The following is an 18,545-nucleotide window of genomic DNA, read 5'->3' on the forward strand; positions in this document are numbered from 1 at the left end:
TGAAAGAAATAACAGAATTAGTAGCGCTTATGAAATGTTCAGAATTTTAAAGAAAATAATGAATATAATGAGTGAACAGTTGAGAAATTGCAGAAGTGAAATGAGAAATATAAACAAAGAACCAAATGGAAGTTCTCAAACTGAAAAATGTATTTTCAAAAAAATTTACTAAGGGAAAAAGCTGAAAAGAATTAACAGAGCCTCACAAGAAAAGGCTAAAAAAATAAACCAAATTGTGCCTGTGAGGCAATTTCAAATTGTCTGTCACAAGTCAGAGGAAGACACTGGAGTGGCCTTCTCAACTCTGATAGCTTACTCCAACAATCTGGTAAATCAGTTAAAATTATTTATGCAGGGAATCTTGGATTAATCATGGGGTGGGTGCATAGACCAAATAAGCCCACTTTGAGCCAGACTTTAGCCATGACCCTACTTATTCTCTGGCCTCTGTAAATCTCCTTTGTAATATAGGGGCTGTGATGTCACTCTGGATTTCTGGATATTAATGACAACTCCTGAAAATATTTTTCCCAGTACTTAGTCACGCCTACAGGTTTTGTGGAAAGACTGAGGTTGTCATCACAGTCCATCTTTGCTGTGGTGTTATGGAGCTCCTCCTCTACTGTCTGCCAGGAGAGGCAGCTCAGGCATTTTCATCTTTTTGAGTGTTAACCATTACTTTTTCCAACTTGCTAAGAGCCACCTCAGCAGTGACTTTACTGCAGACATTGGAGTGCTTGTTTCAGTACTTGTGAAATCCACTGTTTCAAAAAGGTGAATTATTGTTTATCCATTCTTAGGTTAGTATCTCAAAATCCAATCTCTGAGGTGCTTTTTTGGTTCCTGTTAGTATATGCTGATTAATTCTTATACTAGTTTGGATATATAGTCTCTTTTCTCCCTTACCAAACCATTAGCTTGGCAGTCAGGAGAGGAGGAAGTAGGGCCAACTCCAGGAGGGTATCTTTTACCTTGTGGGGAAGAGGCCTGTACAGCGGCTTGCAGCACATCTGAAGTGTCAGCTCTTCCTAGGGAAGGAGAGCCACCCCTGCATGCCTACAGGGCCTAAGGAAAAGGGATATACAAACAACATCCTTATAGTCATCCTGAGAATTTGGGAAAAAGAGGTCATTTCAGCAAGATGTCATTTTATCTGGATGACATATTATGCATGACTGTGATATAAGAGTCTGATATATGAAGCAAAACCTGATAAAACATAGAGGAAAAATAGATATATCCACAGTTATAATTGGAGATTTTAACACTCCTCTTTTGGCAATCATTAGAAAAATAGGCACAATTTCTCTAAGTCTATAGAATAAGACATCAACTAACTGAGTGTAATTGATATTTCTTGAATTCTACTTTGGACTTTTTATGTGCACAAAATAGGTCATATGCTTAACCATAAAACAAGTCTTTATACATTTCACAGAACTGATGTCATACAAAATATGTTCTCTGACCACAATCAAATTAAATGAAAGTCAATGACAAAAAGCTCTCTGGAATATTCCCAAATATCTGGAAATGAAGTAGCATAGTTCTAAGTAGTCCCTGAGTCAATGAAGGAAATGAAAAAATATTTCAATCTGAATGATTGAAAGGCAGCATATTAAAAATTGTGGGATGCAGCCAAAGCAGTTCTTAAAGTAAAATTGATAGTTTTAAATGCTTATATGAGCAAAGAAGAAAATTTTATATCAATAATCTAATATTATACTTCGATGATAAAAAAAGAAAAAATAAAGAGAAAGAAATAGAAATAAAAAGATCAGAAACCAATAAACTAGCAAAGGGACAAACGTAAGAAAAAATCAACAAAATCATATGTTGATTGTTTGAAAATATAATAAAAGTGATAAAATTTATAATAAAATTGACAAAACTAGACAGACTAATCACCAAATGTTGGCAATGAGGTAGAGTGACCAAGGCTGTCAAATATTGCTGTGGGAAATGTAAATTACAACTCAGCAATTCAACTCGTAGGTATTTTTCCTAAGAGAAATGAAGAGATAGAACCAAAAAATATCTCATATGATTTGTGTCAGTCTGCTCATAGCAACCTTATTCATTATAGCCCCAAGCTAAAAACAAATCAGTTCTTTATCAGTGAAATATTCAATAAACACATTGTAGAATATACATACAAAGGAATGTGACTCACAGTAAAAAGAAATGAATTAGTGATATACACAACAACATGGAAGAATCTAAAAAACATTGTGTTGAGTGAAAGAAGCCAGTTTCTGGTATCATGGAATGAATTTGGAGGGTTTCCTTCCTTTTCTGTTTTTTTTTTTGGAATAGTTTGAGAGAATAGGTATTAGTTTTTCTTTAAATGTTTGGTAGAATTCACCTGGGAAGCCATCTGGTCCTGGACTTTTGTTTGTTGGTAGTTTTTTATTACTGACTCAGTTTCTTTGCTGGCTATCTATCTGTTCAAGTTTTCTACTTCTTGTTTCAGTTTTGGTAGTTATATGTTTCCAGTAATTTATTTCCTCCAGGTTACCCAATTTGTTGGCATATAGTTTTTTAAAATCTCTTATAATTGGTTGTATTCCTATGATGTTGGTTGTTACATTCATATTGTATGATTCCAAATACATGAAGTTCTAGAATCTCCTGAGATGTTAGAAATGCTCTATATTTTGATAACATTGTGGACTCCCTGCGCATGCATATTTCTGAAAACTCTGAACTATAACATTTAAGATCTGTATATTTTACTCCAGGTAAATTACACTTCAATAATAAGTAAAAAATAGTATTTTGAAAGCATTTTCAAATTAAAAATATTATTAAAGGTATTTATATCCTATATTGAGTTGAACTATTTCTCCTATGAGCTTTCAAAATATTTTATACTTAATTTTCTTAATATGAATTACTCAAACTTGTTTTCAAAACCATCCTTTAGTTTATTTTGATGTGAATGATACTTTCTGTTTAATCTTCCATTGTTTGCAGCCCTTGTCTTTTTGACAACTGTTTCTGAATTGATTAAGCAAACTGCAGATTTTTATCTCAACAAATAGCAGCAATCTTCTGAGTACATGCTTGAATATAGTAAAACTTCTGGTAGGAAATAGAAAAATAGTTAACTCAAAAGAAATCTGACTTCCCTATTCCCACCATGTTTAAGGGCTGCATACCAAGTAATATTTCTGGCACTTCTTGGCTTGTGTTGACCTTTATATGGTTATTCATTTTTTATCCTACTGTAAAAGCAGAGAGAGAGAGAGAAAGGTTTAGATGTTAGATGGAAATCACTGATTTACTCAATTACCCTTTAAATGCCCTTTATTTTTCATAGGTTGAAGTTACATTATGCATCTTATGAACCAACTATAAGGGTGTTACATGAGAAGCACCACACTTTACTGAAGCAGAAAATGCTGACCTCTCTGGAAAGAGACAGAGCAGTTGGGCAGGTAAAGAAGCCATCAAAACTACCTCAAAATGATTTTAACCATTTAGTTTTCAATAATATAAGTAGGAATATTGGTTTCTGAGATAAATTTAAAAAGGTTTTCTTCAACAATTATGTTGTAAAAAAGATTCATTTGGCAATATTCATAAAAGTTATTTTGTTTGTTTTAAACCTATAAAGATTATTATTAAGCTAAACATTATTTTTTTAAAAAATTTAATGTTTATTTTTTTATTTTTGAGAGAGAGACAGAGAGAGACAGTATGAGTGGGGGATGGGCAGAGAGAGAGGGAGACACAGAATCTGAAACAGGCTTCAGGCTCTAGGCTGTCAGCACAGAGCTTGACATGGTACTCAGACTCAAGAACCGTGAGATCATGACCTGAGCCAAAGTTGAACGCTTAACCGACTGAGCCACCTAGGTGCCCCGAAACTTTACTGAATTAAAATAAATTTATAGGAGATTATTAAAGTATGGTTAGAGGAAGAAACTCAGCCAATGTAGTCAAACTTGGATTTAAATGCCAACTTTGACATTATGAATACGGACCTTAGATGCTTTCAACTCAGATTTCTTATATATAAAGTATAGCCACAATGATCTGCCTTTTAAAAATATTGTTGTTAAACTTATATGAGATAATGAATAAAAACTCCCTGGAATTTACCCCCAAGTGAATATTTGACACACCTGGTTGCTGACTCAATTTTTAGTGATTTCTACTATTGACATCCTTTTTCATTCTTCCTGGTGGGGTTTTTACATAGGCCTGGGACAGTGATAGGAATGTCTGGTATAGAATTCAAGAAAGATAAAACAAAATGTTTATGGGCCACTTAAAAAATATGTAACAGTTTATTAGAAAATATAAAAGTGCAACTATGCTTAACATTCTTTTATTATTTTCTGGAGATTTTCATTTTTGGCCAAACTTTCAGAAGCTACAATAGCTTGTATGATGGTTATATTATTCCTTGAATGATTTTATTGTTAAGACATGATTTAATCGAGTTGTATTTTTTCTGTTCTTGAGTGTAATTCTTAGCTACTAAAATGCAAAACACTACTTGTGTCTCCATGCTTCTTTGTGCTTGAATTTTAATTTTGTATTCTTGAATGTCTGAATTGTATTATTGGTAATATTGCATAAAAGGAGTTTCATATAATTTACATTTTTATGGCATTATATGTAAAACCTTCAGAATTTTATCTCCTTGCTCCTTTACATTTAACCTTTCTCCTCAGCCTCCCGATAAAAGGCACAAGTCTACATCTTGGAGCACTTCAAGCTAGATTTGGTTGCTTCTACTTCTTATCCTGCCACAGGTTCAAATTAGATTTACTCATCTGACTCTCCTTATTCCCTCTTCTCATGTTTATCTCACTATTATCCTTCTCTGGGTGGGGGATCCATCAGTGATCTGGCCATATATTTCCAAGAGACCATGTATATTTTGACACCTCTGACAGACCATTCATACTGAATTTCATCATTCAAGGATACCAGGGCCTTCCAGACATCCATGCTGGCAAGTGCCTACACTGTTTTCTAGATTGTTAATTTCTACATCTGCAACCTGTCCAGCCCTGGATCTACACTTACGTGTAATTAGGGCTAAGTTATCCTCCTGAAGAGGCCATCAATTCCCCTATCTTTAATATGAGATGAATTTGGGGGCACCTGGGTGGCTCATCTGACTCTTGATTTTGGCTCAGGTCATCATCTCATAGTCATGAGATCGAGCCCAGTGTCTGGCTCCATGCAGGAAAAACCCAAATTTTATAAAAAATAAATATGAGATGAATTTCTGAGTTTAGATCAAAGGCCATTTTGAGGACATATTCAGGCCACATATACTCTTTAAGTTTCAGATTGTTTCTTACTGGTTTAGTTAGAAGAATTAAGGATTGGGAGTGGTAGGGATGAGTCCCATCTGTGCTGCACAGTAGCCATGTGAACATTTAGGTTATTTTACTTCTATATCTTACCTATTTTTCTTACCTATTAAACAGAGATCAAATTACTTGCCTTATGTTTGATATGTATCTAAAGTGAAAACTTGTTTAAAAAATTAAATCACTATCCCTAATGAGGCAGGGTTCAGTTTTCCACAACACTGTTCATATTAGCAAAGAACTGTATTATCTGCAAGCTATTTTATTTTGTCTCTGAACCCCTACTCCTACTATAGACAAAGAAAAAAGAACCTGCTATTAAAGACTATCCAGATCTTCCTGGGTTAAAATAGTCTCTTTGGATTTACCACACAGTATCTGAATGGTATATTAATTGTTCAGCTGAAACTTATCAGTGTTAATTTTTTTTGTCTTCAAATCACATCCTCATTCTTCGCAAGATGGCTCCTACAACAAGGGACATTATGTATCCATATGACGGGAAGACTACATGCTTGGCCTTCACTTGCTAGTGTTGTGTTACTGGTTTTGGTCATAATGCTGGTGTTGAGGTGCATGGTTCTATGTGGTTCTTTAAAGTGTGAACCTAACATACCTTGCTAAATCCATGACCTCTGCCACAGCATCTGTGAGATCCTTAACATCTATAGCCTCATTGTCATGACTCTCATCTTTTTTCTGGTTACATGCTTCAAATGGTAACATTTTCATGTATCTCACTGAGACAAGTTGAGACTTCTGATTTCCCTATTCTGCTAATTCAAACTGTGGGCAATCTGGAAACCACTTAAGGTCCATGTACATAGACATACCATCTTCAATCAACTTTCAGACACTACCTGAAGAATATTATGTTTCTACATCACCATTCAAAATATGAAGGTCTTTTTAAGGGACTGTCAATTTTCCTAGATTATTCTCTGAGAAGCAAGGAGCAAATTTAGTCTGTACTTGGAGTATCTTTGAATTATCTGGCTTTCAGTGTCCTTTTCTTCCAATTAGCCACACTTGGATTTGTAGCTTGAGAGGTGAAATAGGTCACTCATATGTGAATTCTTACTTCTCCCTCTCAGGCATAGATACTTTTATACTTCCTTGTTCTATTGGATGAACAAGGATTGGGAGTGGTAGGGATGAATCCTGTCCTCTTCTACTTTATTGGTTACTCTGCATCCTCATTTGTCCTAAGCAGTCCAATCTATACCTGTTATCATAAGGTATCATTAATAATCAGATTTTTTTCAAGATCCAAAATGGGACGTGATTGATGGAGCCTATGCAGTATTGTTAGTATCCTAGTTATAAGAAAGGATGAATAAATATTTGCTATCTATAGAGAAAGATGGACACACAATTTATGAATGCAAGGTGCTGAGTCACCAAAATGACTGTCAGATATTTCTTACACCAGTCTAGTCCTAGGATCAATTAACACATTCTCCAAATTAGAACAGACAATATAGTCTCAGTTTTATCATCTTTCTCCTTGGAGAATGATCCAAGGTTACTATTTAATGAGCTGAACCTTTTTGGGAATGTTTCCTCAAGAAAATGATTTATTATCCACAAGTCTTTGTTTTTGTTTTTGTTTTTTCCTGTTGGAATATTCCTATCAGGTATACCTTGGGGTATAGAGCCTTGGATTAACCTTTAAAAAATTTTTTTTTAATGTTTATTTATTTTTGAGAGACAGAGACATGGCTTGAGTGGGGGAGGGGCAGAGAGAGAGAGAGGGAGACACAGAATCTGAAGCAGGCTCCAGGCTCTGAACTGTCAGCACAGAGCCCGATGCGGGACTCGGACTCACGAGCTGTGAGATCACAACCTGAGCCGAAGTCGGACGCTCAGCTGACTGTGCCACCCAGGCACCCCAATTGGATTAACCTTTTAACTTGAATCTATTAGTGTGTCATGAGGTTGTAGAATGAATTTATTAAAAATATTTGAAAATAAACATATATTAAAATGTATACAAAGTTCCTCTATGATCTAACATGGAAGATGCATCAACTTTTATGCTTACTTTTTGGTTATGTCTTTATTTTCAGTGTCTGCTTTATTTCAGTGATGCTCTGAGAAGTCACTTCTAACCAAAACTTAGGATGTGAGCTTAGAGCAGTAAGAAGTATGTTACAATTTTTATCTGGATTCCTAATCATCACTTACTTAAAAACCTTATCTTAGTGAACATTTAGCTCACTATCTTTCTCTTTAAACATATAGAGCTCTGTAATACTTTGCAAGAAGGATTAGAATTTAGAATTTTTTAATGATATTCAGTTTGTATATAAAGGAGTAAAAGTATACTGTGAGATGACAAAAATCTAATAAATATGTGTTCTCAAATTCTTCAGGTTACAATATAGCAACTGTTTTAAATTTATTGTAATCTTATGGAAAAACTTCTAATTTAATTGTTTTGTTTTATAAAATTACTTGAAAATGTTCAAAATTCTGAATTACCGTCCCATGATTGAAAATATATAAAATATAATTTGTTAGTATATATGTAAAATAAGTTGCATTTTATCTTTTTTTGGTTCATAGGGCTGTAATATAATATATAACATATTATTATTTATATTTATTATAATATAACAATATAAACATATTATAAATAACATTTAATAGAGTAAAAGTAAATATATTAATATTTATATTTACTATAATATTAATGTAATATAATATAATATCAGGAGATACTATATAAAATAAATGTATATGTTTTTAGGTCTGCTTGCTGAGAGGATCTAGAAGTAATGAGACTCCAATAGCAAATGAGTATACCCAGTGCATTGATATCTATTTCTTTTTAAAAAATGTTTTAATGTTTATTTACTTTTGAGAGAGAGAGAGAGAGAGCGCATGTGTGCATGAGGCGGGGAGGGGCAGAGACACACACACCCACCCACACACACACACACACACACACACACACACACACAGATTCCGAAGCGGGCTCCAGGCTCTGAGCTGTCAGCACAGAGCCTGACGTGGGGCCCAAACTTATGAACCATGAGATCGTGACCAGAGCTGACGTTGGACACTTAATGGACTGAACCATCCAGGCACCCCTAAATATCTGTTTTAATACCATCCTCCAACAGATGGAAGTAGGGCTGGGCAGGGAAAATACGAAATGCACCTGGAACATTTGGCCCATGTTGTTGAGCTAGAATGTTAGGAAATGATCAGAAGGTGAAAGAAAGGAAAAGAAAAGAAAAGAAAAGAAAAGTAAAGAAAAGAAAAGAAACGAAACAAGGAAAAAAAGAAAAGAGAGAGGGAGGGAGGGAAAGAAAGAAGGAAAAAAGAGAGAAAGAAAGAAGAGAGAGAAAGAAAATACTTAACATAACAATGGGGTATGTCAAGGGACAAAGAAGCTGTTACTGTTGTGGGCACCTCTAGAAGTAAATGGACCAAGAACCAAATTTGGTTTGGATGTTGAAACTGATTGTGCTATACACACAGCACACACAGAGGGTATGAAAACTTTTATTACTTACATAATTGAGCTCTCTAGGGAAAGCAGCATATGCCTTACCATTCAGGTCTGAAATGTCTTCAGAGAGTAAAAGGAAGGAGACTGGCTTAGTGTTTTTGTTGTGGTTAGGGTTTGGAAGTAGGATGAGGGTCCTTATGTGGGATAATGGGATTATATGGTTTGAATCTCCCATCAGTGCCAAAGGAGGAAGCATCCAGGCTTTGATATCAGTTTTCTAAGATGTAGGGCACTAAGGGAAGTAGGAAGTAAGGATTAAAAACTGTTGGCAGTCAAACATCAACAAATGGAGTCATAGTCATTACATGAATCATCCTGAAAGATCTCCCAACGGTCAAATTTTGAACAATTTGAGCAACAAAATAGATTATAACACAGAGTATAAAATAATTATCTGTGAGTTCATAGTAATATAAATAAATGGATGAGTATGTAAATGGAGAAGAAAAATATTTCTCTCAAAGAGGAATCCCAAATGACATATGTAAATAATCTTTTCCTCAAGGAGGTAGAGCTTAACACCTCATCTGTTGTTGCCTATACACAATGACTTGCTTCCACAAGCACAGTGGAAATGGAAGAAAAAAGTAATTTTACAATGGAGAAACCTAGACAATACCATTTCAGGAAGATGATCAAGAATAACATCGTTAATCTTTAACCATGTTGCTAAATAATGAGCTAATAATGACACTTCTACTCTGCAGTCTTCCTCTTCAAAACCCATAACTCCTGTCTAACCATGAGAAAATATTAGACAACCCCAAAAGAATGGATATTCTCCAAAATATTACCTGATCAGTACTCCTCAAAATTGTCAAGATCATCAAAGTGAGGGAAAGTCTGAGAAACTGTACTAGTCCAGAGGAAGCAAATAAGACATGATGACTAAATGTAAAGTGTCCTGTATAAGCTCTTGGAATAGAAAACATGTATTTGAAAAACCATAATGAAATTAGAACACAATATGGAATTCTGTTAATAATAATGTATCAATATTGTCTCATTACTTGTGACAAACATACTATGGTAATGTATGATATTAATGGGAAATAGGGTGCAGGGTATATAAGAGCTCTCTATTACATTGCAACTTTTATGTAAATCTTATACTATTCCAAGTAAGCGTATTTAAAAACTTAATAATCCATTTGGCATTCAAGAATAGATACAATTTTTTTTACCTTTTTATTTCTCCCAGGCATTTTATGAGCACTAATCTATAGATTACGATTATCTGCTGTTTTCTATTAAAGAAATATTATTACTCAGTAATAGTAGGAAAATATGTGTATCTGCATATAATTAAATAGATGGTATCTTGTGTTGATATAATCATATACAATGAGGGACAAGAAAGCTCTTTAAGGTTGAATTTTTAATTCAAGTCTATTGTTCAGGAAATATAGGTAGATTATATGCCTCCAAATTAACAAATTTTCTTAATTATGAAACATGTTTAATAAAACAAGGAATGTCTGTGGGCAGAAAATGAGTTAAGAGTTTCAAGAAAAACAATAGTCTCTTCATATTTTACTTCTCAACTAATACTTACCTCATCTTTTATACACAGAAAGATGAATTAAGTTGTTGTGAAGCAATTTCAACAGAGAAGAAATTTCTCTCAAAGTAGAGTACTGAATAATTATCATTCAAAGTGTGGAATGAGTATTCTTGATTCAGGAAACTATGCTATGAAATAAATGTTTCACTTGTTTATTTATAATGGATACCTAATAATTACCCACTGAATTGAATTTAAAATTATATTTTTCTTTTGTTATAATTCATGTTTAATTATTTAAATATATAGGAATTAATCCAAGAGAAATTAATATTTTTATATCTTTCAGGCAGTATTTAAACACTGTATTTTATTCAACTCTTTTTGAGTCATTTTGTGTATATACAAAGATATAACCCCATATCTTTGGATTTCATTTTTTAGATTTCTGGGCTTCAAGCAACATTGAAGAATATGGAAATAGGGCATAATTACCATGCTTCTGAAATTAGAGGTAAAAATAAAATGTAATAAAACTAATTTAATATCAGTTGGTGATTTTTTAATCTTATCAGAGCTCAAAATTCTGGAGATAATTAAAAGTGAATAAATGATATGGTAACTATTTCACAAATTAAAATGTTAATGACAAGATCAAGAGGGAATATGGATATGGTACTGTATAACTAATTTCAGATAAAAATATGAGGAAACTATAATGGGAGGGCTTGTGTTTCTGACCATGATGCTGTAGCTGGTACCACACTAACCTTCTTTTAATGAAAAAACTCTTCAACTAGACTATTTATAGGGCAGCTACTTTTAGCCTTTGGGAAACAGCACAAGTCACAGAAGGAGATAAGAAGTGATAGAAGAAAATTTTATAAGTTGAGATCTGCTATGACTATGGCTTTGTGCCTGGGGCAGTTTCCAAACCAAATTCCATGCAGGTAGAGGTCAAGAAGAGCATGCCAGTCCTGAAGAACTGAAAAGGCAAAGATTATACATAGTTCACACTGTCCCAGGAAAGTGCACCAGATAAAAAGGGAGCTGCAATAAGCAGTGACCCAATTTATGAGGGAGTTTACTGAGTCTTTTAGTTGATAGCGGGTTATACATGTAAGAATACCCAAGACTTGACTGTGAGGAGATTTTAAAGGTCTAAGAGGGGAAAAAAGATTCTAGAAATCAAACAGGTATGGTGACATTGGAGTTCTGGTCATATCTGGATGAAGAGACCTCTTTACTCTTTAACTCCTTGTTAATACCATATTAATGTTTAACATAATCATATTAACGTATTAACCATATTAACATAACACTTGTACTGCCCTTTATTATAAAACCCCAAACAAAGCTTACATAGAATTTCTAAGGGAGATAGAGTTTGAGTTTGAATCTTGTAAGTTAGAGAGCCTTGGGGAAAATGTAGGGCTTTCCATGGATCCACCTTAACAAAGTAGAAAATTAAGCCTAGAATTTCAAGGTGATCATCAAAAAACTGAACTGCGTGCTAGAACAAAAATGAATACCCTTTAAAGGAAGGCAGTTGTCCTGAGCCTTGATAACCTGTCATCTATACTGCCCGGTATGTAATTTAAGTTTTCTATGTATATTATAGAGACAGGAAAAGGTGGCCCACAATCAAGATAAAAATCAGTAAATGGAAACGTACACCAGGATGGCCCAGATGTTGAATTTGGCTGATAAAAATGTTAGCGCAACTATTTTGAATATTATCAAGGAATTAAAGAAAAATATGACATTAATAAGTGAAGAGATAGGAAATCTTAGCAGCTACATGGAAACCAAAAAAAAAAAATTAAATTCTAGTATTGAGAAATATGATAATTTAAATGGAAATTTTATAGTTCACAACAGATTGGAGATGACAGAAACATCAGTGAATTTAAGAGACATCAGTTAAAACTTAGTCTGATGACTAGAGAAAAAAATTAAAGGGAAATATGCCTATTTAACAGATGTGAAATTGCAGTGCCAAAGGAGAAAAGAACACAAATGGGACACAAAATATTTAAACAAAAGATGACCTAAATTTTTCTAAATTTGATAACATCAACTCCCCCAAAAGCAGCTAACTGTAAACCCAAAGGGAATCAATCCTGGATGCATCATATTCAAACCTTAAAATTTAAGTGAGACAATCTCTAAAGCAGCAAGAGAAAAAAATCATATTACATACAAGAGAACAGTAATGTAATAAAGGCTGATTTCTTGTCAGAGATATTAGAGGCTAGAAACAAAGAAATGACAGTTTTCAAATGTGGAAAATTTTTAATTCAGAATGCTATGTCCAGTAAAATATCCTCAAAAAATAGGGTGAAATAAAGACATACAGACATTTTAATTTAAATGAAAGCTAAAAGATTTTGTTGCAAATCATTCTAACGTGTGGGAAATACTAAAGGACTTTCCTTGGTCAGAAGAAAACTCAGATCTCTGGGATTGAATACAGAGATTTAAGAATGTTAAATTCTGGTTAAGATATATATTTTTTATTTTTAATTTCCTTAAAAGAAAAATGCCTTATAAAAACAAAAATTATTGTACATACCTTATAAATGGTAATGCTAACATAAGAAAATAATTTTGGGAGTGGTGCAAATGTTCTATATCTCTATTTTGGTGGTGGTTATATGCTGGTTTATCTTTGTCAAAACTTACCCAATTCTATATTTAAAATGTGTTCATTTTATTGTATGTAAATTGTACCTCAGTGAATTTGATTTAAAAAAATGATGGAAACTCTGAAATATAGAAAAACTGCAAAACAGTGAATTTTCTTAATAAATATGACATCCTATTATTTACAGATGACTATTCACTGTGTTCAATGGTTAAAGCTTAAGAGAAAGAAATAGCATTCTCATATTTGAAATTTTTTTTCTTAGCCTTGATTCAGTAGTTCCTTTCAAATATTTTAAGTTAAAGAAATATTAGCTATGCTCAATGATTCCTAAAGATACTATGAACAAAGATGTTTATTGTAGTCATATCTATAGTAAAAAAACAGTGCAAACAATCTTATTAACCACAGGTGAATGTTTAAATATGGCTGATCATGCAACTAGAAAGTCTTTAAAAATCATGCATAAGAAAATGCTCACATCATAAAGTTAATAAAATGTTAAAAAATAAGAACATTTATATAGTAAAAGGTCATAGCTATTAAATATATGCAAATAAAAATGATGCACACCAAAATATATACATAATTTGCATGATGTGATTTTTTTCTACATTTTTTCCTTATTGCATTTTTTTTTTTACAAACGATATATATTTTTGTTAAGGTAAAATTACTTGTTTCCAGGGTGTCTGGGTGGCTCAGTCAGTTAAGCATCTGACTTTAGCTCAGGTCATGTATGATCTCATGGTTTATGGAGTTGAGCCCCATGTGGGGCTCTGTGCTGACAACTCAGAGCCTGGAACCTGCTTCAGATTCTGTGTCTCCCTGTCTCTCTGCCCCTCCCTGCTTGTGCTCTGTCTCTGTCTTTCTCTCGCTCTCTCAAAAACAAATAAAACATTAAAAAATTTAAAAAATTACTTATTTCCATCTGTAAATAACTTTTAAGAATGCAGTCAGTTATAAATATGAAGGGATAGTGTCAGCCTATCACAGCCTCAGGAACTCTAACTTCCCAAATGACTAAAATGTGTGAAGACCAATATATATAAGAAGGCTTAAAGGTTGAGGAATTTCGTGCACTGAGTTGATAGTTATAACAATTAATCTCTAATACTCCATTCTACTCTAACAGTTTGTGTTCTTTATCCTTGGCATCTCTATTAAAATAAACTCATGGTTTACTGGTAACTTCTTTATGAAATTATATTCTGCTATTTAACCTAATTTATAAATGAACACGGTGCATGTTTTTCTAAGTTACTTTGAAGACCAAGTTTGTTTATATTTTGATACGTGATAAGTGGCTTTTGGTAAAAAAGGAATAAATTTCAACACAACATGATGAAATACTTTCTTTTAATTGTATAATCCCAACTACCTGAATAAAGTTAATTCCTTATATTCTGTACTGAATAATTTTACACTGTTCATAAACATGCATTCTAGTTTTAGATATGGGGCTTTCAGTACCTTTCTCTAAGCTTCTGGTCTTAGCATTTGACAGTGTCATGGCAGACTCTGTCACCTCTCTGATTGCCTGATCAACTTGTATTATGAAATAATACATGCAAATTGTTTAGACCAGTGGCTGTCATATAGTAGAAGATCAGTGAGGCATAAATGCTAATTATAATTATTTTAAATTATTATCTTGATCAGGATGTCATTCTTGGGTGTTGAAAAGGAAAATACAATAAAAGAGAACTGGAAGTGAAAAATTTTCCTCAATGTCAGTGAGCCATAATTGCTGCCTTCCCTCCTGCCCCTCCCCCATCCCTCCCCCAAACCCCCACTTACACTTCCCAGATGGGGCTCTAACTTTTAGCACCATCAGGGAGAACAGGCAGTCTGGATACTCAAGTGTTTTGAAGTCTTTTTGGTGGTTTTATGTAGAACTATGTTATTCAATATTCTGTTTTTAGGTTATTGTCCAAGTTGCTTTGGAGATTTTCTCCTTTGTCTGAAACTGGTACTGAGTAGAAAGAATTATATCAGGAAAGAATCTAAATGCCAGCTATGTGCTTCCTTGCCTTAAGAATTCTTTGAGAGCCTTGACTCATCCAGATATTTTTGTGCTCATCTTTTCTCTGTTATAAATCTAGTGTTATAATTTAGAACTTAGTTATTTCTTTTAGTTATGAGTTAATGATTGTAACTGTATGAATTTATTTGCAGTCATTTTCCTGTTTAAAAATATAAGGAGAAATTATGTATATGTAAATATGTATATGTATATGGAAAGATGTATAAAAGAAAGAGACTTTCCCTGTCACTTTTATTTTTCCCCCAGGTGGTTTTTTTAGGACTGTTCTCTTTATGTTCAGGAGAGTTTGGAGACTAATGTTACAACTACATTGGAAAATTACCCAATTATTTTCCTTTCTGTTTTTTTTTTTCAACTTGAGAAGCATGAAGAATAATATTTTGTTAATACAATATTCTTCTAAAAATCTGTTATTTATTACCCAATTCCACAAAGGATATTTTGTCATTGTTTACCATTCACTCCTTTGACCCTCTTCAACTTTATTCATATACACATGAAATCTCATGACAGGAATTTGGAAATAATGTAACTGGAGATTGGCTATTATGCTCTCTAACTGGCTTATCATGCCATTTAACTGACATTGTAGTAATCACACCCTGAATTTTGGGGAAATGAATTTGACACTTGACTTAAAACATTTTGGTAATGGGGCACCTGGGTGGCTCAGTTGGTAAAGCATCCGACTTTGGCCTAGGTCATGATCTCATGGCTTGTGAGTGCAAGCCCCATGTCGGGCTCTGTGCTGACAGCTCAGAGCCTGGAGCCTGCTTCTGATTCTGGGTCCCTCTCTCACTCTGCCCCTCCGCCACTTGTGCTCTAAGAATAAATGAAACATTAAAAAAAATTAAAAGAACACTTTGGTATTATTTCAATATTACTAGTACAATACTTTAAAAAACACATGTATCATTATGACTTTGGCTTTCATATTTTGATTAAAATTGTATTTATCATTGCAAGACAGTATAGATACTAAGAATAAATTGTGTTATCTTGTAGTTGTTCCTAACCGTGAAAAAGAAAATGCACTGGAAGGTCCTACTCAGAAAGGTCTTCGTGAAGCCAGGGAGAAAAACAAAAGTAGCACAAAGATAAAAGATAATACAAAGGTATGGCTTTTTGTTGTTATTTCCATTAAATCATACTTAACTCTCAGATCTTCAGATCCATGAACTCATATGGTATCATTATTTTACTGGAAGAGGAATTTAGAGGTTATGTATATCAAGCCCCAAAGTTCTTAAATGTTACTAATATGTGAGGGACATATGCTTACTGGTGGCAGAGACAACTCAGTGAATGCTGCCATGCACCCCAATATAATCACAGGCATGTATGCTTACCTAGTCAGTTTTCTGCTTACTCTGTCCAAAGAAATAACTCCCACATAGTCCCTTATTTCTTCCCTAATAGTATAACTTTAAACTTTACTTAGTCTTCTTTAAAAGTAGAATGTAAAGAATTATGCCCCATTTAGGAATCTCCTTAGATCTGAGTGCCTTTGCTTTGCAATTGGGCTGATAGTGAAAAACTTCTGTAATGATTGAAGAAAAATGGCACTTGTCAGGATGAGCACTGGGTGTTATGGGTAAGTGGTAAATCACTAAATTCTATTCCTGAAACCATTAGTACGCTATATGTTCACTAACCTGTATTTAAATGAAAAAAAATAATAATAAATGGAAAAAAGTATCTGGTCAAAGAGATCAAAAATGAGGAAGAGAGAAAAGTACATAAAACCTGTAAGGAGTTTAATTTCTTGTCATGAAAATTGCATGAAATTCTAGCTGACATAATGAATTTTCTTACAAAGTACATAATTGTTACCTTTGAGTTCCAAAATATATGACAACTTCCCATTGGGATGGACCTTCCCTTTTTGCCATCATAAAGCTTTCCCACTCCTCTACCTGCCTTTGAATCTCTGCCAAATGCAAGCAGTGGTGGTGGATGACTCTCTTGCTGTCGATAAGTAGTTATTCTTCTCATTTGGGTGACCTTTGTTTATCTCTACAGAGATTGTTAGGTCTGGGTTCATATAAAGCACCTGAATAAAGAAAAATAAATTAGGATTAAGGGTTTTCAGTATGATGGTGGTGCTTGTCATCAGGAACATTTACGTCTTTTTTTTTCCTTTCATTTATTTTTTTAAATTTACATCCGAGTTAGTTAGCATATAGTGCAATAATGATTCCAGTACAATCCAGTGCTTCATCCCCTACATGTAACAGACACCCAGTGCTCATCCCAATGAGCATCCCAAGGGCACTCCTTAATGCCCTTGCCTATTTAGCCCATCCCCAAACCCACAACCTCTCCTGCAACCCTCAGTTTGTTCTCTATATTTAGAGTCTCTTAGGTTTTGTCCCCTTTCCTGTTTTTATATTGTTTCCCTTACCTTATGTTCATCTCTTTTGTATCTTAAATTCCACATATGAGTGAAGTCATATGATATTTGCCTTTCTCTGACTAATTTTTCTTAGCATAATACACTCTAGTTCCATCCATGTAGTTGTAAATGGCAAGATTTCATTCTTTTTGATTGCCAAGTAATACTCCATTGTATATATATGCACATCTTCTTTATCCATTCATCTATCAGTGGACATTTGGGCTCTTTCCATAATTTGACTATTGTTGAGAGCACTGCTATAAACATTGGGGTGCATATGCCCTTTCAAAACAGTACACTTGTATCCTTTGGATAAATACCTAGTAGTGCAATTGCTGGGTCATAGGGTAGTTCTATTTTTAGTTTTTTGAGGAACCTCCATACTGTTTTCCAGAGTGACTGCACTTGTTTGCATTCCCACCCGTGCTGCAAAGGGTTCCCCTTTCTCCACATCCTCGCCAACATCTGTTGTTAATGTTAGTCATTCTGACAGGTGTGAGGTGGTATCTCATTGTGGTTTTGATTTGTATTTCCCTGATGATGAGTGGTGTTGAGCATTTTTTCATGTGTCTCTTAGCATGTGGATGTCTTCTTTGGAGAAGTGTCTATTCATGTCTCTTGCCCATTTCTTCAGTGGATTATTTGTTTTTTGAGTGTTGAGTTTGATAAGTTCTCTATAGATTTTGGATACTAACCCTTTATCTGATATGTCACTTGCAAATATTTTCTCCCATTCCTTTGGTTTCCTTTTTTTTTTTTTTTTCTGATTAGTTTTGCTGATTGTTTCCTTTGCTGTGTAGAAACTTTTTATCTTGATGAAGTCCCAATAGTTTATTTTTGCTTTTGTTTCCCTTGCCTCCGGAGACATGTTGAGTAAGAAGTTGCTGTGGCTGAGGTCAAAGAGGTTTTTGCCTGCTTTCTTTAGCATTTTGATGGCCTTCTGTATTACATTTAGATCTTTCATCCATTTTGAGTTTATTTTTGTGTATGGTGTAAGAAAGTGGTCCAGGCACATTTTTCTGCATGTTGCTGTCCAGTTTTCCCAGCACCATTTGCTGAAGAGACTGTCTTTATTCCGTTGGATATTCTTGCC

General features: G+C 33.9%; 1 protein-coding gene across 2 annotated transcripts in view; it reads left to right on the forward strand.

Moving 5' to 3' along the window:
• Positions 1 to 18,545, forward strand: part of SPAG16 (sperm associated antigen 16) — a 983,948-nt gene that overhangs the window by 44,207 nt on the left and 921,196 nt on the right. For both annotated transcript variants that reach the window (XM_027051529.2, XM_027051521.2), the window contains 3 exons: positions 3,323 to 3,440; positions 10,805 to 10,874; positions 16,060 to 16,169. In XM_027051529.2, coding sequence (XP_026907330.2) covers positions 3,323 to 3,440; positions 10,805 to 10,874; positions 16,060 to 16,169 — 298 coding nt within the window. The remainder of the gene's footprint in view (positions 1 to 3,322; positions 3,441 to 10,804; positions 10,875 to 16,059; positions 16,170 to 18,545) is intronic.

This window comes from Acinonyx jubatus, chromosome C1 (assembly GCF_027475565.1).
Source record: "Acinonyx jubatus isolate Ajub_Pintada_27869175 chromosome C1, VMU_Ajub_asm_v1.0, whole genome shotgun sequence".
In the NCBI taxonomy this organism is placed as follows: Eukaryota; Metazoa; Chordata; class Mammalia; order Carnivora; family Felidae; genus Acinonyx; species Acinonyx jubatus.